The 24,240-nt window shown below is 48.8% G+C and overlaps 1 protein-coding gene across 1 annotated transcript; it reads right to left on the reverse strand.

Annotated features, from left to right (window-relative positions):
* On the reverse strand, positions 1-24,240 carry PLAT (plasminogen activator, tissue type). Its single transcript, XM_032838017.1, has 14 exons — positions 24,138-24,240; positions 12,690-12,787; positions 11,884-11,926; positions 9,641-9,778; positions 9,165-9,275; positions 8,614-8,788; positions 7,851-7,942; positions 6,485-6,659; positions 5,853-5,938; positions 4,461-4,656; positions 4,210-4,346; positions 3,906-4,046; positions 2,471-2,637; positions 1-902 (listed from the first exon to the last, which is right to left on the reverse strand). Exons 2-14 carry the CDS (start codon positions 12,750-12,752, stop codon positions 744-746), a joined length of 1,683 nt encoding a protein of 560 aa, XP_032693908.1. The 5' UTR covers positions 12,753-12,787; positions 24,138-24,240; the 3' UTR covers positions 1-743.

The raw sequence follows: 24,240 nt of genomic DNA on the forward strand, positions 1-24,240 counted from the left end.
TGAAAATAATCTGAATTTATTATTTCCGCACAGTGTAATACAGGGGAGTGGTAACAAAATAAAAATTAAAATGGGTTGATATAAATATACTAAAGCCTAGTTTATCAGTTACTAAAATGATACAAGTCTGTTTTATTATAAAGTTTATATAGAAAAAAAGATTTACACTATACACAAAAAGATTTCCTTCCAAGAGCTGTAAAGTGGAGAAAGGGAAAAGCCAAATACTTGATTTAAAAGGTGGTGTTGAGGAACACGATCTGGCCAGCCAGCCCATCCCTTATTAGGAGGCCCCGTTGGGCTTCCTTGTCACTATAAATAGACATTCCATTTCTAATGCAATCCTTCCTTCCTGAAGGATCTCGTTACTTTTTTACTATTGAGACATGCTTTTATCTTTGTGGTCCCATTTCCAGAGCTTCTCGTGGTGACAGATCAGGAGGCTGGGCTTCTCTTCTCCCTCTCTTCTGCCTTAGATGATGGTATTCCTGGAGGGGTTGGCGTTTATCTGTCTTCTCAGCTGCCAAACTATCTTCTGAAATCAGATCTTAACCCCTGAAAACTTCTAAAATGGGAAGTACCTATGAAAACCTATCCTCTCCCTCTCCTCTGGGTTCCCCCTGCCCCGCCACCCGCTTGTACTGGGTGATGGCTCAGCTCTGTAAAGCACTTCGCCTCTGTGTGTCTTCTGAAGTAGAGGAAGCAGGGTCTCCCCGTGATTTCAGGGAATTGGATGTCCTTGGTCACGGTCGCATATTGTTTTGAATCCAGTCTAGGTAATTAGTAACCTTGGTATATATGCCAGGAACGTCTTTCTGCCCGCAGCCGATGCCCCAACTGATGATGCCAACCAAAGTCATGCGGTTATCCTTCATACACACCAAGGGGCCGCCTGAGTCCCCCTGCAGTAGAGAGAACGGGTTAGTTGTTTGCCAAAAATGCAGACTCTTTGAGGGGAAGTTAGGGTTAATATCAGTAGTGCTAATGTCATCTTCTTCCAAGTATTTAGTTCAGAGAGGGAAATTTTTATCAATCATCTTTTTTTTCCCAAAAAAAATTAAGATTTTATTTTTTAAAAAATTTCAGTGTTCCAAGATTCACTATTTATGCACCGCACCCAGTGCTCCATGCAATACGTGCCCTCTTTAATACCCACCACCGGGCTCACCTAACCCCTTACCCACCTCCCCTCCAAAACCCTCAGTTTGTTTCTCAGAATCCACAGTCTCTCATGCTTCGTCTCCCCCTTGGATTTCCCCCAATTCACTTATCCTTTCCGTCTCCTACTGTCTAGATCCGGTCCACGATTAGGCTGTATCTACATTGCAAACTAGAATTGAGATAATTGCTCAGCCATATCAGGCCATAAAGCTCCTTCTTTTAACTCTACCACCCAGTAGCTGTGTGGCCTCAGGCTAACTGTGCTTCCGTATTCTTATCTTGAAGATCTATTCTTATCTTGAAGATCGGGATCCTACACTCTACTGTAAGAGGTGGTTCTGGGAATTAATTGGGAGAAAGCATGACATTTTGCAAAACTCTTGGTCACGGTTGGCCGTTATTGTCTTATTGAATCAAAATCACTTCTTGTTTTTTGTTTTTGACTTGAAGCTTGCAGATCAAGGTTTCACTTTGCATACAACCTTCTTATGGCTGTTGAGCTAGGGGTACAGCTGAGATTTCTAAAGAAGCCATCCGAAAAGAGACAAAGGTTGTCAAGGAACTGGGGGAAAATGCTGATACGATTTACCTTATAAGAACAAAGCCCACAAAGTCTGCAGTGCAAGAGCCCTGCTTCCTTCTTTTTTTTCCCCTCTAACCCCCGCCCCTCCATGGAGAGCCTGGCACATTATAGGCTTGAAATGGCTCATCGATAACGATGCCTTGGTTATATCTAAGTCCTAATCCCACAGGCTGGTGTGTCCCTTACGGGTGTCTGGTTATCACAAAACAGAAGTACCAGCTCTGATAAGGATGCCAACATAGCCTGAAATAGTTCGCTTTCCCAGGCGACAGGCCTCATCTTAGGGCTGGTGAGTTTTTGAAACTTCTGTCTCATAACTCATCTGGGTCGTACTTCTGGGTGAGCAGCAGCTCCTCCTCCCCCACCCCTACATGGCGGACTCCAACTCTCCAGCCTCCAGAAGTCAAGCATCACCTCATTTGTGTGGCTTTACCCATCACTTCAATAGTCAATCAATTGCCTGGGCTTACAGGAAACCCTGAATCAGGTGGAGTTTCCGGGGTAGACATGGGGAAATTTCCTGCAGTTTAGATTTCTTAGGTTTGGGTAACTTTGATCTCACTCTGATGGTGTTATTTCTTTGAAGCCCTCATCTAGAACCTCCAGTGCCTCACCAAGAAGAACTCAACCGTTCTGGCTCTTAACTTTTTCCTTGCTTGGAACCTGAGGCCCAAGAGCCACTCTTCCCCTTGGGAGGGCCCGAGTGCGGCAAGACCCTGCGTCTACCTGGCAGGCATCGTGCAGGTTTGCCTGGTTCCCGCCGCTCCGCGTGTCTCCAGCGCACAGCATGTTGTTGGTGATGGTTTTGTTAAACAGATGCTGTGAAGTGCAGCGACTAGATGGGTACAGCCTGACATGAGCCTCCTTCAGCCGCTCAGAATAGAAAGGAGAAGCTGAAACAGAGAAGGGAAAATATCTTATGGTCCTAGGGAAAGTTACTTATAAACCTTTTAGAAGGAGGAAGCCAACTATTCTAATAATGGCTAGTTCGGATCCAGCTTTCAGATGGCTGGGGCTGAAGCCTAGGAAATGTTGTCAACACTGCTTTGACCGACAAAACCAAATATTTTACTTTTTAAAAAGATTTTTATTTATTGGGCACCTGGGTGGCTCAGTGGGTTAAGACTCTGCCTTTAGCTCAGGTCATGATCTTGGGGTCCTGGGATCGAGCCCCACATCGGTCTCTCTGCTCAGCGGGGAGCCTGCTTCTCTCTGCCTGCCTCTCTGCCTGCTTGTGATCTCTGTCCAATAAATGAATAAAATCTTTAAAAAATATATTTTATTTATTTATTTGTCAGAGACAGAGTGTACGTGGAAGCAGGGGAAGCAGCAGAGGGAGAAGCAGGCTCCCCACCAAGAAGGAAGCCTGATGCGGGGCTTGATCCCAGGACCCTGGGATCATGACCTGAGCCCCGGGCAGCTGCTTGACTGACTGAGCCACCCAGGCATCCCCCAAACTAGATATTCTATAGAGTTTATTTCGCTCATGATTTCTCAGGAGCAGCGCTATTGCCATTTGGGGCCAAATCATTTTTTTGAGGGGGGTGGTGCATTCCAAGTGTTTGGCAGCACCCTTTGCTTCGACTCTCTAAATGTTACTATAAACCTCCTTCCTCTGTCGTACAATCAAAAATGCCTCCAGACAGGGCCATTGTGTTCTGGGGGGCAAACACCCTGGCTGAAAACCACTGGCTTAACCTACTGTCATTGAATTCTCATACTCTAAGGCAGGAGGTGATTCTACCCCCATGTTCCCAGTGAGGGGGCCAAGGCTCAGAGCCGTGTAACAGGAAAACCCACGTCCTGGCTCCCACCCCTACCAGGCGCAAATCTAGGGTGCGGACTCAGACCTAGAGGACCGGAGAGTCCCAAGAGCCCCACACCCTAATCACCAGCCTCCCCTTCTCATTGGACCTTTCCTGCCAACTTAAGCCCTTCCAAGCACTTGTACTATTCACTCCTTTCTTGACCTGCATAGTGACCCCGTGAAGTGGGGAAGGCAGACGGTGGCTTCTTGGTCTGCGGGGAACATGCCTACATTTACACAGCACCAGTGCCTGGGCCAGGGCTAGAACATTCTCGTGACTTCTTCCTCTCAATATTTGCATGGCCCGCTGCCCTGCAGACAGACAGGATGGAGCTGAGACTTCCTTCCACTTACACGCCTCGTGCTTGCCGTAGCCAGACAGCTCGCACTCCGTCCAGTCCGGCAGCTGCAGGGTGGCCTCGGGCAGACACACGGCGCGGACAGCGTCGCTCTCCTGGGCGCAGTGTAGCGAGTCCGACTGCAGTTTTAGCAGGACTGGAAGGAGATCGGGAAGAGAATAAGCCTCGTGGAACGCTCCGTCTGATAGGAGGGGAGGAAGACGGAGAGGGCGAGGGTGTGGGAGGCAGAGGTGGGGATGCCCATGGTGGGGCAGGGTGGCTGTCATGTCGTCTGGAGCAGGGACAATAGGACGTCTCACCAATATCATTGTTGTAAGTGTCATCATCAAATTCCTCATGGATGATGTATTTCTCAACCTCAAATTTCTGCTCCTCTTCTCCGGGGACCTCGCGGTATGTCCTGCCCAAAACCACCCTGAGGTGGTGGGGATTGTACCTAACAGAGAAACAGCCTTAGGGTGTGCTGCTTGCTGGGGGGCTGCTTCTAACGGGCCCCAGTTTCAAGGCCTCGAAATCTAGGGAGACCTACTGGGTTTTCGGAAGTCCCTACCTCTCCTGGAAGCAGTGGGCAGCAGACAGGACCCAGCAGGAACTGATCAGTATTCCGCCACAAAAAAACCTCTCTCCTGGTGACCTCCTGTTCTTGACAAAGATGGCGGCCTGCCACGGATGAGAGGTGATGTCTGTGTAGAGCCCTCCTTTGATGCGGAACTGCGGCTGCTTGTACTGTCTCAGACCACAGGTGGCTGGGAGAGGAAAGGACAGAGAAAAGAGATCAGACCTGCAGTCCTCAGGTGAGTTCCTTGAGCACCTATCCCGGTTTCTTCTCCTGGAACGCTGAGAGGCTGGGAAATTTTTGCTCAAGGTCACAGCGGCCTCCGGATTAGAACCCAGATTTGTCTGACTCCAAATGGGATCTTTCTGCTATGCTTCATTAGCCCGTTTTTCCCCGTACCCACCTCCTGGCTTCATTAATAATGTGGTCCTGCGGCTCCCTCCTGGAGAATGCCTGCCCCATTTCTCTTCCATCTACCCCACCTTGCCCCTCTGTCAGGGCCTAGATGAAATCCTACCTCCTCATGGAGCTTTCTTAACACTCCCAGCCCACCAGGCTCCGAGCGAGCTTACTGATGCTGCTCACGGGGGACTCTCCAGGCATGGCCTTCGTTGTGAGTCCGCTGGTAGTTTGCGACTTACCCGCCCAGTTATGTAATTATGTTCCTTGAGCAATATTCGGGCTAAATGTGTGTTCACAGGAATGGAGTCATAATAATCTATTCTCACACAACTTCTAAACTAAGGTTTTTTAGCAAAATGTGCCAGCTTGAATTTCCTCTGAGTCTTCCTCTCCCTCCACCCACCCAGTTCCCCTGTGAAACGGGCTCTGTGAGAAAAGCTGGAAGAGTTCACAGCAGAAGTACAAGCTGTGGGGTCAGAAGACGTGGGAACAGACAGACACAGGCTCTGCCACCTGGAGCCCAGTGAGCTTTGGCGGCCACATGATTGGGAGCTGGTTTCCTCATCTGGAAACTAAAGAGAGGAAGACCACCTCTGACCACGTTGTCAGGAGAATGTTACCAGAGCACTTTGTTATGGAGGCAGCCATCAATGTGAGCTCTCCTCCTCCATGCTCACCACGACCTCATCACCAACCATTAATAAAGGCATCCGGAGAGAGAAGTTCAGAGCCTAATGAATTCTAAGAGAAACTGGCAAGTTCTTCTCTTTCGCTTTGCCCCTTTGTGTCACGCTTGTGAATGGGGAGTGAACACCTGCCCAGAGCGTTGCTTCAGTCATGGAAAGCCCCTCCCCACCAAAGCCTTCCTGAAAATCTGGGAGCGACACAGTCTGAAGCAGACAGCTGTGAGGACATGGGAAGTGACAGAGGAAATGGTCAAGAGGGGGGCTGGGCAGCGGCAGGTGGCCAAGGGCCAGCCCTTACAGCACTGGGGGACGTCGCAGTATTCCCACGTCAACTTGTGGTCCTTCAGCACGTGACACCAAGGCTTGGCATCCCCATCTGGGTTCCTAGATGATAAGAGAGTTTAAGGTTTTCAATCACATCACAAGCCATGTGAGAGAGGAAGGAGGCTAGGTAAACCAATAGCCAAACAATGAGCTGGAAAGGAAGGGCCTGAGTTCTGAACTTGGCTCTGTCAGAGATCTCACCAGAGGAAAACAACTTTAGTTTTGTTTTTCTATCACATTTTTCTATCACATTTTCTATCACAACATTCTCCTCTGACAGGGATGTTGGAAGGAACTGGAAGCTGTGCTGTGAGGACACTTATGATTCACTGGGAGAAAGGCGCCATATAAGAACCGAGCAGATGAGGCCTAAGTGGCTATGGGACAGCACCTCGAACTTGCAATGTGGGCTGACAAACTGGTGAACTTCACTCTTTATAAAAGATGTTATTCTGGCGAGTGAATGGGTATGACTAGATCATATCCCTGGTTCCTTCCCACCCACTGGGTCTTTCCTATAATTTGAGCTATGAAATCTTCTCCCATCCCATGCCCCAGTCCTGCCTTCTGCCCAGACATGAACCTCACGGACCCTTTGCTACATACCGGCAGTAATTGTGGTTGCCCAGGCCCAGCGCCTGAGAATTGCTCTTCCACGCTGTGTAGACCTTGCCTGCTAGGGCTACAGAATTCCAGTAAAGGCAGGAGGTACCAGATGCAGTGAGGCTGTATGTGCCACGGTATGCTAACCCCTTTCCAAAGTAGCAGTCTTCATTTTTTTCTGGAACAAAAGAAATCTCAAACTGAAACAAAAGCAATTAAATGCTACAGCATGTGAGTCAGGGTTTGCAGCTCGACCTGAGAGGGGCGGCAGGCCTGACAGGATGAAGGCAGCCAGACTGCCCATAGGAGGGAGGAGATAAACAACCCACCTCTCCTCTTTCCTCCTCCTCCAAGCCCTTTTACAGAGGGGTGGTAAATGGCTTTCGGGTGGTGGGCCAGCTTTCATCAGTTGGATGTGGCTTTCTAGATTGCTGTGTTGAGAGATCCTTGAGGGTTCGTTCATGTTGGGTAGGAAGGGTCTATGCCCAGCTGGTAGTGATTATTGCTGGAGCTGCTTTGAAGGTAATTGGGAGTTTCCTTGTTTATACTTGACAGGTGTGGTGAACCGGGGCTCTTCAATGGAGCGACATGTCAGCAGACCCCAGTTTCTCAGATTTTGTCTGCCAGTGCTCTGAAGGGTTTGTTAGCCTTGAGCAGGAAGAGAGCATATGGACCTACAGATGCTGCCTATTTGCCCCATTTTACCTCCTTTCTCCCCACTTGAAACTGGCAGAGTGTACCACTCTAAACAACATAATGAAAATGATCTTTAAGGCCACCTAGACCAGTGAGTCACAATTTATTGATCCTTGAAGGGGAGAAGATGCTTTAGAATTACTGTAAAGGGTCCTCAAATTCACAGACATGTCAGACTTATCTGTAGGCAGAAGACACATTATTGTGTATGAATATTTAGAACTTTAAAACACATGTTTTATACTATTGCGATATCATTATTTGTAAAAGCACCACAGAATGCATAGTGCTTTTTTATAATTTAGTATTTTTAAATTTGGAAAATCTTCTTATATTACACATCTTAAAAAGACAGAGAGAGATGGAAAATACGCCCCTCAATCATGGCCTTCCTCAAAAGGCCTGGAAACCACCAATGCGGGCCCCCTTCTCTTCTGTACCTGAGGAAATGGAGGTCGGGGGCAAAGAAACCAGCTCAAGGTCAACCAGCTAATTAGAGGCCAGGCCTGGATGAAGACCTACATCTCCTGACTTGTCTTCCCTCTGCAATGAAAATGATGAACCAGCAGCCTACTCCTTTGTCTCCTCAGCTGTAGAAACACAGTTGCTTTATCCTCTGAGACTCTACTTCCAGGATGCTGGGGTTTGGGGGGGAAGGGGAGGCTGCACTTACCCTTGGGGCAGGCTGGCGTGCTGCAGAACTCACTGCTGTACTTCCCTGCCTTGAAGACGTAGCACCAGGGCCTCGAGTCACGGTCAGGGTTTCTGAAAAAGCAGCCAGGGAAGGCCGTGGGAGGGGAAAAGTGAAGCCTCCCTCTCAGACCCAAGGACTCTACATCCTCTTCCGGGGAAAAGGTCCGTGCACTTCCGGTTGTACCCGGGAGAGCTGGATCAGGTTGGGTGGAGGTAGGACTTGGCTACTGTCTCCATCTGGAGACTAAGGGTGGGTTAAGGACTTGTGCACAGAAGCCGCGTTGACAAGGGCTGGCCTGGGATGATCGGTTTTATGGATTAACTTGGCTCTAAGTGCCCATTTATCTAATCGAACATTAATCTAGGTGCTGTCCTGAAGAGATTTTATAGCTGTGGTTAATATCAGCAGTCTGTTGAAGTGAAGGAGATTAACCCCCATCGTGTGGGTCGCCTCCTCCAATCTGTGGAAGGCGTTAGAAGTGAAAGCTGGGGTGGAAATTCGGCCTCCAGACTGCAACAGAGAAGCCTGTCTGAGTTTGCAGCCTGTTGGCCTGCCCACAGATTTCAGACATGCCAGCCCCCGCAGCCAGCCAACTCCTTGCAATGAATCACCATATCAGTAGGGAGTGTATTGGTTCTGTTTCTCTGGAGAGCCATGGCGGATCGGCTCCAGGTCACTTCAGGATGTAGCAGTTCCTCCCCAGGGAGGGGAGCGAGCTCAGGAGCATAGGCGGCCCTCTCACCTGCAGTAATTGTGATTGCCAAGGCCCAGCTGGACGGCGTTGGGCCTCCTCCCGGTGTACGGCTTCAAGGTCAGCGCGCTGCTGTTCCAGTTGACACACTCGGCCCCGCTTTCCGCTGTGCTCCATGTGCCCCTATAGGTGATACCCTGGTCCTTGTAGCAGGTGGCACTGGCATCTGATTGAAAGCAGGACACGTGATGCCTCCCATGTGAGTTCCCCCTTCTGTCATTTAGTTTTCCAAAGGGGTTTCACGTCTGCTCTGTTGTCACCCCAAACCAGCGAGGTAGGCTGGCTGCTGAAGCTATTGGGGCACAGGTGGTACACGGGGCTGGCCAGGCAGACTCCAGCTTGGCTCCCAAGGCTCCGCCCACTGGGCCCAACACTCTGGTTTCCTAACTGACCCTTGCAGGATCCTTCCCTGCCCCGCCACCCCACCGCCGCCCGTCCCCCCCCACCGCTGCCCGCCTCCCCACATCACCACACACTGCCTCTCCTTTCTGGGAAGACTTGGGATTCTGTCCCTCTTCCCGGACCGCCCACCTACCGCTCACCTATTTCGCAGCGCTTCCCCATAAACCCTTCAGGACACTGGCAGACAAAATCTGAGAAGTAGAGAGCCTGCCGGCATACCCCGCCATTGAAGCACCTGGGTTCGCTGCAACCTGTCAGGGGCAAAACAAGAAAGCCTCTGGTCACCTTAAAAAGCAGTTCCAAGGATAATAGGAGTGAGCTCCACGTGTCAGGCACTATTCTGGGCAGTTTATAAAAGGAGCTCATTTCATCCTCTCTGCAAACCGTGAAGCAGTTACACCCATTGTCCCCATTGGACAGATGAGGAAGCTGAGGCCAGGCTGGAGAAGGCATGGGCCCTGGGTCACAGTCTCACTTGTTGGCTCCATGCCTTCGCATGGGCCTACGGCAGAGCCCATGGGGAACCAATGGCTGAAGTTCTGCACACACGCGCAGTGGTGGGGGGGGGCAGTGGGAGAGCTGGAGCTCCAAGCTTGGGCTGCGAGAGCTTACGTACTTCGGACGGGCACAGAGTGGCACTGTGGGCGGCCACCCACGCAGCGACAGTACTCCACGCGGTTGCCCCGCAGGCCCGGGCGCAGCCACGACTCGTTCTGCAGGTAGAGTGTCTGCGTCTTCTCATCTCTGCAGCTCACTGGAAAGAGAGACAGGCGGCCTCTTGAGGGCACAACTGCCCAAACGCTGCCACCTGCCACCGCCCCAGCCCAGGTCCTATTGAGAAAGTTCCTCAATCACTAGTCATACAACCCATCTGTCACCCCAGCCGGAAGATAACACACATCTACCAATCAGTCGCCAACAACTGTGTTTGTCGTTCTTCCTTGCACGGACCCTCACCCTTGGAAGAATTTACCTATCAAAATGCATTTACTGGGGCGCCTGGGTGGCTCAGTGGGTTAAGCCTCTGCCTTCAGCCCAGGTCATGATCTCAGGGTCCTGGAATCAAGCCCCGCATGGGGCTCTCTGCTCAGCAGGGAGCCTGCTTCCTCCCCCGCTCTCTCTCTCTACCTGCCTCTCCGCCTACTTGTGATCTCTGTCTGTCAAATAAATAAATAAAATCTTTTAAAAAATGCATTTACTAAGTGATATTTTAATTTTTCATTTTATTTTATATTTTTATTTTTAAAGAATATTTTATTTATTTATTTATTACAGAGAGAGAGAGAGATTGGGAGAGCATGCGTGGAGAGGAGCAGCAAAAGCTCCCTGCTCAGCAGGGAGCACAATGTGGGGCTCAATCCCAGGACCCAAGGATCATGACCTGAGCCAAAGGCAGATGCCCAACTGACTGAGCCATCCAGGTGCCCCTAATTTTTCATTTTCTTTCATCAGAAATATGGACATGTATATAATTGCCTACCAGAGTTTTTGACCCATATGAGTATCACCACACAAATGATGCATTGCTAGCCCAAAAGAAAATTGACATCACAGTGTGTGTGGGGAATGTGCTGCTCTCATTAGTATTTGTGATGTAATGAAAACGGTCTGAGTCCTCGCATTGATATTCTTGGCCTCTTTGTCTCTCTCTGTTTGCAAAGCAGACTGCCAACTTAAGAAATCTTCAACTTTTCATTAACTAAAACAGTGACACATGCTCATTGTAAATAATATTATTGTTTCTTTTGGGGGTCTGCTGGGGCCAGGATACCCTTGCTGGAAATGCTGCGCTATCCAACAACGAAGGCATTGAGTACAGTGGTGGGGCACCAGGGCGGCTCAGTCGGTTAAGCGTCTTACTCCTGGTTTTGGCTCAGGTCATGATGTCAGGGTCTTGGTTCAAACCCTATGTTGCACTGGGCATGGTGCCTGCTGAAGATTCTCTCTCGTTCTCTCCCTCTGCCCCACCCCACCACTCCCACATGTGCGCATGTGCTCTCTCTTTATCTCACTTTTCTTTAAAAAAATAAATAAATAAAAAGTTACAGCATACTTCACTCTGGGGAAACTTCCACTTTAAAAGAGGGGTTGCAAAGCCTTCCAGACCCAAAGGAACTAGGTCATGAAGGATGAGAGAGGAGGGCCCCACGTTAGTAGCTTTAGACTTGAAGCTGGGCCCAGATTTCTTCCAACCAGAGTCTAGACAATCTGGCTGCGAGCATGTTCTATTTTTGGAATCTTACCTAGTGCTCATGGGGGATGTTCCTCAGGTTTCTAGAGTAGACTCTAGAGTGAAAAGTCTTTCCACACCTGTGCAACTTGTGTGAGGTAACCCAGGCTCGTTACTCTGGTTTTACCAACCGGAAGACAGGCATGCACAGAGATGGCAGTTAACAAAGATGCCAGGTGGACTCCGGCAGGATGGAGCTCCCAGCCCAGAAAAGGACACCAGAGGACCTGCGCAGCTGCATCCTGGCCACGGTGTGACCTTGGGCCTATCATTCAATCTCTGGCTCAGTCTTCTCACCTGTGTAACAGGGTTTCGGGCCCCTGAGCTGGCAGCCCCTCCCCCCAACCCTGCCAGCTCTGTGACTCCCTGATAGCCTGACTCCTTGAGGGCACGTCTGTTCCTGTCCTCTCAGAACCGGGCCTTAGCTAACTAAGTGAATGAGTAAGGGATGGGGGTGACACAGACACATTCACAGAATCACCCTGCAAAATTTCACCTTCACACAGCTTAAGTAAGCTGGGCGTGGTGGAAGATAAACCCCGACAGAGCCTACAGCACCCTGAACTCCTAAGCCCTGATTTTGTCTCCCGCTTCCACAGAACCTCCACCCACCTCCCCTTTCACCTCACCTCTGTAAGATCTGGCTCCTCTTCTGAATCGGGTGTGGATTTCCTGCAAAGTGACCAGGGACGGAAAAAGGATCAGCACATGCTAGGCATTTTAGGAATAAACGTGGTTGACCCAGAGACCACTCACACCCCCGCCAATCAGATGCCACCGGGCCTGAAGATTCCCCCTCAGGTATAGCTGGCCCCAGGTGCAATGTCCACTTCTTGCTCTCTTTTCTAATTCTTCCTCTCCTTCTAGACCAGTGCTGCCATAAGAGCTTTCTGAGTGATGAAAATCTTTAATTCCTGTGCCGTCACCACTAGTTGCATGCGGCGACTGAGCATTTGAAATGGGGCTAGTGCGACTGAACTGAATCTTTAGTTGCATTTAATTGTAGCCACAAGTGGTTAGTGGAGTGGTAGCTCACCTCCCTCCCCACCATGTCACCATCCCCAATTGTGTCCTCTAAAATCTCACTGTTCAAGTGTTGCTCATTGTGCCCTCCATGATGCCCCCGCTTGCTGGGCATTTTTAGAGAGTGTGTCCAGAGTATAGTTTCCATCCCAAGTGGATAGTAAGCTGTGTAGGGCGGCTTTCCAGCTTCATGGCTGGTGCACCACCTTTTTAAAGAGGTCTTATGCATGAATGCAAACACACTCTTTAAAAACAGTTCCAAAGAAGGCAGTCCGTGGCTGTGGACTATTTACCCAAGTCCGAAGAGCTGCCTACGGACACCCCCGCACTCGGACATAACCCCCGAGGGGGCTCCTGAGTCCAACGAGGGTACATGGCGGGCTCGAGGCACAGACCTGAACTGCCCTCTTACCTGGCTGGACAAGGAGAGGGCTGCTCCAAAAAGCAGCAGAACGCACACCAGCTCTCTCTTCATTGTATGTATTGTTCCTTCAGAGTGAACCTTAAATTCTGGAAGAAGAAGAGGGGGAAAAAAGCTTCATAGTGGGATCGAGAGATCAAGGAGTATGGCAAAGGTCGAGAACCTATGACTCGATCATGGCCAGTCCCTCCAGCATCAACTCCCACGGCAGGAAATGCCACAGGTGTCTGGAAGATGTTTTCAATTGTATATATATTTTTTTACTGTGGTAAGATACATAAAATGGACCATCTTAACTGTTATGTGCACAGGTCAGTGGCATTAAGTGCGTTCACACTGTTGGGCAACCATCACCACCGTCCCTCTGCAGAACGTTATTATCCTCCCAAACTGAAACTCTGTGCCCAATAAACAATGACCCCCATTCCCCTGGCAACCACCAGAAAGTACGATACTTTCTGCCTTTATGACTATGGCAGCTCGCTAGCTTCCTCATCTGGGTGGAATCATAGACTACGGGTCCTTTTGCGACTGGCTCATTTCACTTCGCATACCGTTCTCAGGGTTCATCCACGTGGAACCATGTGTCAGAACCTCTTCCCTTTCGTTTGTGTGTGCGTTTGTTTGTAAAGTAAGCTCTGGACCCAGCATGGAGCCCAACCTGGGGCTTGAACTCGTGACCCTGAGATCAGGACCTGAGCTGAGATCAAGAGTCGGATACTGAACTGACTGAGCCACCCAGGTGCCCCCAACTCTCCTCCCTTTTTAAAAGCTGAGGAAGATTCCGTTGTCTGTATAGACCACATCTTGCTTATCCATTCATCCGGCAACGGCCACAGCTGGCTAGGAGATTGTCTTGCCCAGAGATCTCTGTGGGCTGGCTGACTAGTGAGACCACCCCTGGCGCTTCCTGGCAGTAGTGTCCCGGTTTGGTGCCCTCAAAGTGAATTCCTGCCCTGGGGTCAACTAGGTGGAACCATAGAAATGTCCGCTCTGAAACCTTTTTGGAGGACCCCGCAGGGACTCTGCGGCCAGCACCTCACAGAGCCAACCTACCCCCCTTACCTCGGTTCTCACACTTAGACCTCCTTGCCCAGCACAAGAAATGCTCTTCTGCTCTGGCTCTTGCCCTCCCCGCTGCTCCCTTGGAAGGTCTGTCTCTTATATTACAGGCAGGCTCAACAAAGTGCAGATAGGCAGAAAGGAACCGAGCCATCTGGCCTTTGGTCATAAGACTCAGATCCTCCTAGACCCCAAATTCCCAGTTTCCATGCGCCTTTCCCCAGTGATCTTGCCCTCCGCAGCTTAAACTAGGTTAGTTGGTCGGGGTGTTATTTTGTGGTCTGGCAGGCCCACTCACTCCTTTGTCCACAAGAATTAAATCAGGCATTTCTTCCTTGACTCATTTCCCTTCAGTCACAACAACTTTCGGTCCCACCCCTCCCCCATCGCCAGGATCCTCAGGGCCCTGTTAGATCAGAGGCTTCCAAGACTTTCATCCGGGTCTGTCTCTGGCTCCTTTGTTTCTTTGCAAAGAACTTCCCTGTTGGAAGTGTCCGTTCCCTCACTGGCCACAGGCCCCCTTCAGAGCAAGGGTAAAAAGAGGGGGTGGGGGGGGGAGGATTCTTTATGCCCCACTGCTTCTTCTGGGGCTGCTGGGGACAGGCAGAGGAGGACAAATGGAGCCAGGACTGGGACGAGGGGAGGGAGCAGCGGGGGCTGGTCAACAGGATTCCAAGGAGAAAATGCAGGCGAGGCTCAGGCCTGACTCGCCAACCAAGTCCGCCCCCGCCCCCTCCTCCATGGTGAAGGAAACAGAAAGAAGGCAGGATCTAATCTGCCTTAGTTCTAATTTGGAGGGCCAAGGACCCTCCTCATAGGATGTGCTCTTTGAGGGCCCCTTTTCTCCTTGGGAGGAGGAAGCTTACTACTACCCGCTTCTCAGAGTTTCAGAAGAGAACAGTGGGGAGTTGAGCCCATTGACAAGAGCCCTTGGTGGAATCTTCTGATTCTGGCCATGGGACCTGCTCTGGCTTTCCTCTTTCTTGAAATTTCTCAAAACCCCTCTTAAATTTCCCTTCTTAATTTTATCCGATTTCTTTTCTTTTTTTTAAGATTTTATTTATTTATTTGACAGAAAGAGAGAGATCACAAGTAGGCAGAGAGGCAGGTAGAGAGAGATAGGGAAGCAGGCTCCCCGCTGAGCAGAGAGCCCGATGTGGGGCTCGATCCCAGGACCCCGAGATCATGACCTGAGGCGAAGGTAGAGGCTTAACCCACTGAGCCCCCCAGGCACCCCTTCATCCCATTTCTTATTAACTTTTAAAAATAGACCTTGTTAAATGCATCCCCTCTCTTTCTTCCGGATGTTAATCCTGTTTCACAGACGCATATAGATTGTCTCATCCTTTATTATCTTGGCTTTATGAAGAAATTCTGAAGCAATGAATGAGTAAATGAGCCACTCATCAACAAGGAACTTAATCCTCGTTAGCACTGCCTGTCAAACCAACCAGCCCTTTCCCAGGGGGTTATTTTCATTTTTTTCTCTGGATGCCCACCAAGACACAGTTTTATTATTTCAAGAATTCGGGGTCCTAAAAAAAAAAAAAGACATCTGGGTCCTTCTAACTGGAATATAACTCTAGATGTTGGAAAATTGCCAAGTGAGAAGTGCAGTATTGACACATTTGCATTCCCTGGACAAATGGGGGAAGGGGACCAGATGGGGAGTCGGAGCATGACTTAGGGCTTCCATTGTGGCTCCCACACAGCTGCATCATGGGAAAACCTTTGACAACTCAGGGGCATAAGGGGCCAAAGAGTCTATTTTTGCCTTTTGCTCCCGGCAGTGTCTGAGACAGTCGCTGTTCTGTCAGTCCTTATCTTCCCCCACTTTTGGGGGACCTTGCTGGGCCTTGAGCTGATCCAGTGATAATCTCAAACAAGGCACTAGCTCCATCTCGTTGCACAGAGGCAATGAGAGCATCTGAACCGGCTGAATGGGGTGAGAGGATGACAAAGAAATGAGTCATCCCACCAGCAGACAAGCAGTGCTGTCCAAAGACAAGGGAGAAGGAAGAGGGGAGGAAAAAAATGTGTCCTTGTTTTGCCTTCATTAAAGAGGTGGGTGTAGAGGTCTGGGGGCAGTGCCTAGACAAAAAACAAAGTGAATACCAGAAACAGGGACTCAGACTCTGGGACCACGGGGCCAGCCAGCACCAGGACAGGCTTCGACGCTGTGAACAGGGGCTGCCACCAGAGGCCAGAGTGCCCTGAGATCGTGGTGAGGAGGGTGGGGGACGAGATGTATGGAGTAAGTGTGAGAAATCCTTCTGGGCTCATTTTACAAATACAAAGACGACTTGCTATTTTTTTTTTCTGTGTTCTCTCCCTTTTGCCTATTTCATAGTTTCCCAGAGTCAGAGTACTAAAAAAGCAAGGAAGTAAGAGAAAGAAGGAAGGATGAATGGATGGAGTGAGAGGTAGGGAGAAAGAAAACCACCAGGAGGTCTCACTTTTGTTAGACTGGAATCTCTGAATCACTGAAAACATCGTCGTGTGAGAGTAATGGATTCTGCAATGGTCATAAGGCCTGGGGACCCCAAGGTCCCAGGGCCCCAGGCCTGTCAGGTCCATGTTAGCACGTGAAGTTGATTTCTGCAGATTTGCAAAAGACACCCTCTCTGGTGGATGGAATTCAGCAGGCACAGAGCTTGGCAAATGGACAAAGACTCTGTGCAAAAAAACAAAAAAAAAAACTAAAACTAAAACAAAACAAAACAAACAACCAAAACAAAAACAAAACCCAGGACACGGGCCTGGCAAATAAAGCATGGCCTGGATTTCAAGGATGCACAGGCAGGATTCCTGGTGAGGGACACAGTCAGCATGTCTGCATGCGAAAGCCTCATCTGCTTCCAGAGCTTCTCTGACCTTCTGTCTGGAAGCTGCGCTGGGTCTTGCTGGCAACAGCAATACAGTGACTCTGTTCCCTGGTTCCTCTGAACAGCTATGAGTGATGACTGTTCTAGGGGAAAAACGGGAACAATGGACTGGTAACCAGGGAGGGGGTTACTCTGCCAGAGCCAAGGAAGTGTGCCCTTGTGGCTGAGAAGTCAGTGGTCACGCTAGCCAGAACTCGGTGTTTATTTCGGCAGCGGCAACATGGGGCAAGGCTGCCTAATGGGCACCCCTTCATAGGTGTTGGGTCTGCATTGGGTGAGGCCACTGAAACAGCGGCAGGACAGCTAGAAGTCCTGGGGGAAAGTAGATGAACTGTTTTCCTCGGTGCCTTTACATGTCCCTCCCCGCCCTTTTTTTTTTTAATAGATCTATTCATTTGAGAGAGAGAGCATGCATCCAAGTGGTGGGGGAATAGTGATGAGGGAGGGGCGGAGGGAGAGGATCTCAAGCAAATGCCCCATGGAGCCCAGACAGGGGCTCAATCTCATGACCCTGAGATAATGAACTAAGACGATTACTTAAACTGCAGACAGGAGTCAGACGCTTAACTGACTGAGCCACCCAGGGGCCCCTCGTGTCCCTTTGCATTGATTGCCCTTTTCTCTCTACTCTCCTACCTTCTCCATCTTCCCCCTTAAAAATCTGCCTTCCAGAAAGGGACTGATATGCTCATTCACATAAGGTTACATTGACAGTAAAAGTTGATATGCTGCTCTTCCCAAAAGCACCTATATTTTGAGGCACAAAAATCAGCTCCCAGGGGTGCCTGGGTGGCTCAGTGGATTAAAGCCTCTGCCTTCGGCTCAGGTCATGATCCCGGGGTCCTGGGATTAAGCCCCGCATTGAGCTCTCTGCTCAGTGGGGAGCCTGCTCTCTCCTCTCTCTCTGCCTGCCTCTCTGCCCGCTTGTGATCTCTGTCTCTCAAATAAATAAATAAAATCTTTAAAAAAAAAAAATCCGCTCCCAGGGATGCAAAACCAAGTGGGATGGACTCTTGAGGTTTCCTCCAGGGCTGACTCACTGTGATTTCTGCTATTGTGAGAACAAGTGATACAATGGGTATAAACTGTGAAACACTTAAAAATGTGTATTAGTGCTTTTATTTAAACATGACCACATGCATGAAATTGATCTGCAACAGAAGAACTGTGCAAACACAGTCACTCGACCAAGTTCTGTGGTTCTAGGTACAAACAATGCAATTGCCCCTGCTGGTATAGAACTCAGGGACTGTTTTCACTCTTGCCAGCAGGAAGAAGACAGAAATATGAGCGAGCTAGAGGAGCAGGGAAATTGCAAGGGAAAGACAAAAGTAAGTTGATACTATGATCAAATTTTACACTGTGTGCAAGGTTTGCTAGCTTAATCTTTGGTAAAGGAGATTCTCAGATTATTACGGCTTTGCAAAGCTTCTCTCTGGAAATCTGAGTAAGAAAGAGTTGGTCTCCAAGAATACCAATACTTTAAAGTGACTCATAGCTTTAAAACAAACAACACCCTCCTTCAACCCCCCGCCCAACCACCATGGCCCAGAATGGATGCCAACAAATTAGAAAAGAAATGGTCCAAGGAAGAACCCCTTGGAATAGCAAAGGCATCTCACTGGGACAACAGAGGGGGTGAGAGGGCAAGAGGAGCCCTGCCCCCATATGCGGGGAGCCCCCCCCAAAAAGCTCACCTTTGCAGGTTCCAGATGGAACATGGGACGGGAGCCACTAGCCTCGTAGCCCCCGTCTTGCTTACACAGGTCCCGCTTTTTATAGAGGCTGTGCTCTCAGAATAAAAACCATTTTCAAAAACTGCCATCATGTGAACAATTCTTAACTTTTCAATACTTAATTTTCTCTGTGTCAAAGTTTATTTTCTCTCTTCTTAAAGAGCCTGCTTTCATAACGGGACAAGAGAGGAAGAGCCTGTTTCTTATCTAATATGATCCATTCCAATGAGGTGAATAGAACAGAATCCTCTGCTAGCTCCCACCCATCTCATGAGTTACTCAGGGCAGAATTCTCTCCAAAACATCTTCAAACCATAGGTGGGGGGATGACTTGTGACTGAGTTACATGAAACTGACCAGGCTACTCCAAATCTTGGCACTGAGCTCTGTCGTCTACTCGCTGTCCATAGTTTGCCAGGTAATCCTGGTTGTTTGGAGGAAATAAGGGAGAGCTCTTTGTGGGTCTAGGAAACCAGAAGTCCATCCTGCCTCCTTTTAGGATAGAAACAAAAGAAACCCTTTCCTAATAAACTTTTTACGTGGAGAAGAAAAAACAAGGTTCAGCTGACAAACGCTAACGCAATTAGTCAGTGCAATAAAATGTTAATCCCAAAGTCTGAATTTAAACAAACTCCTCAATCTGAGGTTGATCTAAAACAGTGTCTCATCTTAAGCATGAAGGTAGTTCCTCATGTTCCTCCCACTCCCTAAAGTCAACATCATTGCAAAGCAATGATATACACAATCCTTTGGTAATTCTTTAGTTTTCCTCCAGATTTCGACACCCATGAGTCAGAAAACTGATCAGAAGCTTTCCTTGTATCGTTACTGAATGCGTACACATTTTCCTGGGCTCACAGGAAAGCAATGTTACGGTGTGTTTGCGAGAACTGTGTGTGGGTTAATGCCCCTTGCTCCACGGGCATTGGAGCACCTACCACTCGCCAGGCAGAGTCTACAGAACCTTTATATATATATAATATATAGAATATATAGAATACTATAGAATAGTATTCTATAATATATAATAGAATAATCGTATTCTCTTGTTTTTACAAATGAGAGAATCAAACTTCCAAAAAGCATCAGGACCTTGGCCCTAAGGCAAGATACGTTGTGACAGGTGGTGTCAAGACTTGAACCGACACTATTTCCAACCTTCCTTCCTGTGTCCCAGTGATGGACTGTTATGTTTTTCATGCACTCAGAGTTGCTATTTGGGAAGGACAGCCTGTTACAGGGCAAGGGGCATAGTCTTAAGTTCAAGTTCCATGACACAACCATGACACACAGGTTGTGTATGGTTTCCTGGATTTTTTAATGGGCCAATCACTCCCACCTTGCTGAATTATTACAGCAACTAGAGAAGAAGCAGGCAAAGTCCTTATGACACAACAGCCCATGCACGGTAAGGTCAACCGTACTGACAGTCATGAGCGTCCTTCAATAACGCGGGCATTAAGCAACATTAACAGCTTCTCCCTGGAAAAACAACCGAAAGCTACCAAGACAGAAAGATGCTAACATCTACGGGGTTCCCCACTGGGGTCAAGCATTAATACCCAAATACTCCTTCCTCGATCACGTGGACATCTTGTGATAACCCGCGACCAGATTCTTCACAACTGATCTAAAAGTTCGCACCTTTCATCTACATGAACAGGAATCATTATTTTCTGGATATATGAGGTGGTGTCTTTCACCTCATGTTTAATGTTTTTTTCTTTTTCTTTTTCTTTTTGATTTGCCTCTCCGGGACCTATTTACATCAGGATTATGCCGGACTCTCCGAGGAAGCTGGAATTAGCGCCAGAGACCGCTGGGAGATCAGGCCGCTGCTACTGATAAGGCCCGTCTCAAGCAGACCACATGGATGTTTAAAAACCAGAGACAGGAGGCTAGAAAAATAAGGAAATCGGAGCTTCCCAGAAAAAGAAGAAGAAGAAGAAGAAAAACTTCCCTTTTTCTCTGCAGCCCAGGGGGCAGACACCAGCTCTTGCTCCGATGAGGCAAACTAAAGCAAGTTTCTCTTTTCTATGAACAGGACAAAATGTGAAAAGCCAGCAGGAATCCAGCTGACCGGGGGTGTCCTTTCCCTTTTAGATTACTCATAGCAGGTTACTGGGCTCAGCCTCCCTGCTGACTGTCCTGTTCCCCTACCTGCAGAGGCCTCAGCTGACATCAAGCTGTTCATGCAACACTCTCTCTCTCGACAGGGCTCTAGGGCCGCTTTGCGTGTTCTCCTTGGGCGACATCTCTCAGATCCGCCACCCCAGCCGCCTCTCCTTCAAGCCCCAGCTCAATCTAATTTCCTCCTTTCTTGGATTCATGGGCAAAGATCTAACAACTCTATGTATCCACCATCAAATGTTTACAGGGCACCCACCATGGCCCATGTACAGGCTCCATGGTATAAGGACATACATGCTCTGTCCTCAAAAACTTATAGCTTAGGCATGGGACAGACAGGTAATTAGGTCATCATAGTACAGTGAGATCAGCACTGCAGTATATGCAGGGAGGTAGGGGTAGAAGGTGGAAATGCAGAGGAAGAAGGGGTCTTAGTAGAACGTGGAGGAGGGAGATCTAGCTTCCTCTTGGTGAGGTAAGGAGCTGGTCAAGGTAGGTTTCCTGGAATTGATATTATTATATAAGCCGCTGGTTAAACAAAATAAAGAAGTGCTCCTCAGAGCATAGGGCCAAGAGGTGACCATTGCTGTAAATGGTCAGTAAATGCTGTAAACTTGTCATTTTGCAAATGATCAGTCGTTTACAAAAGCCTTGTGGTCTGGGTAATAGCAGCGAGCAGCCAGAGCCCCTTACTCTTCAGCACAAACACCTTCCACTGGACAAAGGAATTTGATTCACACACCCCAGGCTCTCCCTTCAAGGGCTTCCCTAGGAGGAAGTACGGTTTGGAAAGCCCGAGAGTTCTAAGGATGCAGGAGCCTTTGTGGCCTGAGTTCGGTGTCCATTCCCTAATGTCTGGTTGCAAATTAATGGACTATTTGTGACCATGTAATAAACAGAAAAGGCTTGGCATACAAAGGTATCCCAGTATCTAGGTTCAGCCTGACCTTGAAGTGGGTTACTTCAGAGGCTCAAGGTGGAATCAGGTTTTCTAGATCAGTCCCCGGACAACCTCTCCAAGCCGCTGATGCCTGTGTCAGAGCATCCCATAGGCAAACCGTGCTCACCTGCCCATGGGCCCACTAGCCAAGAGTGAGTCACCCTGAGGATCGTGACTATTGACACAGATGGTGCCGGGCAGCTGCGAAGAACATGCAATTGCATTAAGTTTTATAGGAAGAACGGCTAGTTGGTATTTCCTGGGTAATGGTAATAGGCACCCAAACTTGCCCAAGTCATTCCTTTTAAAAATGTTTATTAAATGCCTGTTGTGTGGCTAACACCTTGTTCGTTTTCCCTTCTGGCACTCATGTTACTTTTCAGGCGATCGAGAGCCTTGTCTGTCACTCTACCCTCTTCCCCAGAAGTCAATTTCTCAAGCAGAAGAATGGACAAAAGATGGTAAAAAAAAAAAAAAAAATAGGCTATTCTTCTGTATAAGTAGACAACGAAGCCAGTATTAGGAGACCATGTGGCTGGACCTGGGGTTGGCCCAGAGTGAAGGATGCTAAGATTTTTTCTGGCTCTGACTTTCCGTGAGTCTAAATTGTCCTCATTCTTTTATCTGGTTTGATTTGAGACTACCAGTTTTGTGAGCTGGTTGGCTTATAGCCTGAAACTCTGTACAGAATTTTTCTCCATGCAAAGCTAATGACCCAAAGAATAAATGAAGAGAATATTCTGGCCACTCATTGTCCCTCGTAGCCACCTTATCAGAGCAGAGCTGAAATTCCCTCACAGAAAGTAGACATTTTACTCTAAGACCGCAGACACAGGGTGCCAAATAATCAAGTGAGATTGAACATTCCAAGTCAACACCTAAATTCTTCCTCAGCACCGGCACTCAGTATCTCAAAGAAGTGCATGGACTTTGAGTTTGGACTGGAGCTAAGTTCACAACCATTCTTGGGAACCACCATGCCCCCTTAACTGTCTGATCAAAAAGAACCGGCACACATTTTAGAAGCTTTGGAAATGCTGCTCCTTCTAAACGATGATCTTAGTCAAAGGGCCCCTTCAGTTGCTATAAAACCCCCTAACCAGAAAAGGTGCTGTTTGCAGATTAGTACCAGGGCTCCCCTGGACAGAAAGTTTCCCCAGATGCTCTGTGGTCCCAGCCAGTCATTTACAAAAGCGCTAGGTGGGTATGGTCACTGAGTACGGCCAGGCCGCTGGTTACTATAGTCTGAACTGTACTGAGCATGGTTCTACTGTAACCCAAGTCACTGTTGTCCCTCAGCTACCCCCTGGCTGTTGTCCCTCTGCAGGAGGAAGCCACTGAAGAGTAGCACAGACGCCAGGAGTATCTAATAGGAGGCATCCCAAAATAAACTGAGCTGGTCCAAGGGAGTCTGGACAGAGACTAAGCCACTGGGCAGAGGGGAGCTACCCTTTACTCTTGATGAGATCCAGGTTTGAGGTCAGCATCTCTGAGAACACTTTAGGTAGAATAAAGTAATGGGTGGCATGGGGCTCTTTCGATTTCAACATTCACAAATCCCTCGGGAACCTGTTGGTTCCCGAGCCTGGCTCTGCTCTCACGGGAAGCCCTTGGGCTGACCATCATATATTGATTCTGGACAAGTCAGTGTCTAGATCCCAGGATGTGTCTTCTTGCCCATGGGCAGGAACTGCTGAGGAAGTCACCTTCAAGGGGACTCCGCTTACTAGTTGTATTTGCAGAATTTCTTCATGGAATTGCAAACGCGCACACACACACTCAATTTTCCTCTGTCATCAGTCCACTGCAAGAGATCACTGTTATTAATCCAACCTGACCACCGGCTAAATCATGTCCACACTTCTTTGCATTTGAGTTTGTCGCTAGTTACCTGGGAGCTCAGTGTGTTTTCCTACTTCTCTGGCTCCCTCCCGTCTTTCCTCCCAGGGAGGTTAAGAAACTAAAGATAGTAACAGCAAAAATCTGGAAAGCCCCGATAGGCATCGCGCAGAGCACCTTAGGAAGCAAAACCATTCATTTTATTTTCCCCCGCCATAACTGCGAAGTCCTTAAAGAGGACCGCACACTTGCACACTGGGCCAAAACTGACCAGTGGAGATGGAGGCTGGGGATGTGTGGAGGGAGATCAGAGGCATTCTCTTTCCCAACACTTTCCACCTACTTAATTCTGCTCTGAGGCGAGTCCTGTGCCTCACTCCCCCATTCCCAAACTCAGCTTCTTAACAGGCTCACCGAGGGCGGGGGGCGGCAGCCAGACACCGTGGGCCCTCCAGGCTCTGCTAGCCACAAGTCCCCAAGGCAGCTGATGGCACTTTTTTTGCCCGTTATTCATGAGGGGATCCCATTGTCTCTTCAGAGCATTTGTCTCTAATTCTTTGTACTTTCTCCTTTACTCTGCTGAGATTTTTCTCCAAGAAATAATCCCTCCTATTCTCTCTTCCCCGAATGCCCTCGCCCCTCCAAAAGGCTTCAGCCCATCCCAATGAAATGCAGCTACAAAAAAGCAGGCTCCCATGGGACTCGGATTCTTGCTAATCCGCTTTTTGCCTGAATTACAAAGTCAGTCCCTCATTAAGGCATTCTTCTATTGGCGCCGTTTGCCAGAAAGATTTTTAAGAGAGGCAGGAGGACATGGACGGACAGAGAGGCGCAGAATTCAACTTACCGCCCCTGCTTGCCTTCCTTCCCTCCCTCGAGACAGCTTTCTCTTCAGCCCTGGGCTCTTGCAGGACCTCAGCTCCAATCTCCCTGCAGGGCTCTGGCCTGCT

Source organism: Lontra canadensis, unplaced genomic scaffold (genome assembly GCF_010015895.1).
Source record: "Lontra canadensis isolate GAN:19392208 unplaced genomic scaffold, GSC_riverotter_1.0 scaffold101, whole genome shotgun sequence".
NCBI classification, from domain to species: Eukaryota; Metazoa; Chordata; class Mammalia; order Carnivora; family Mustelidae; genus Lontra; species Lontra canadensis.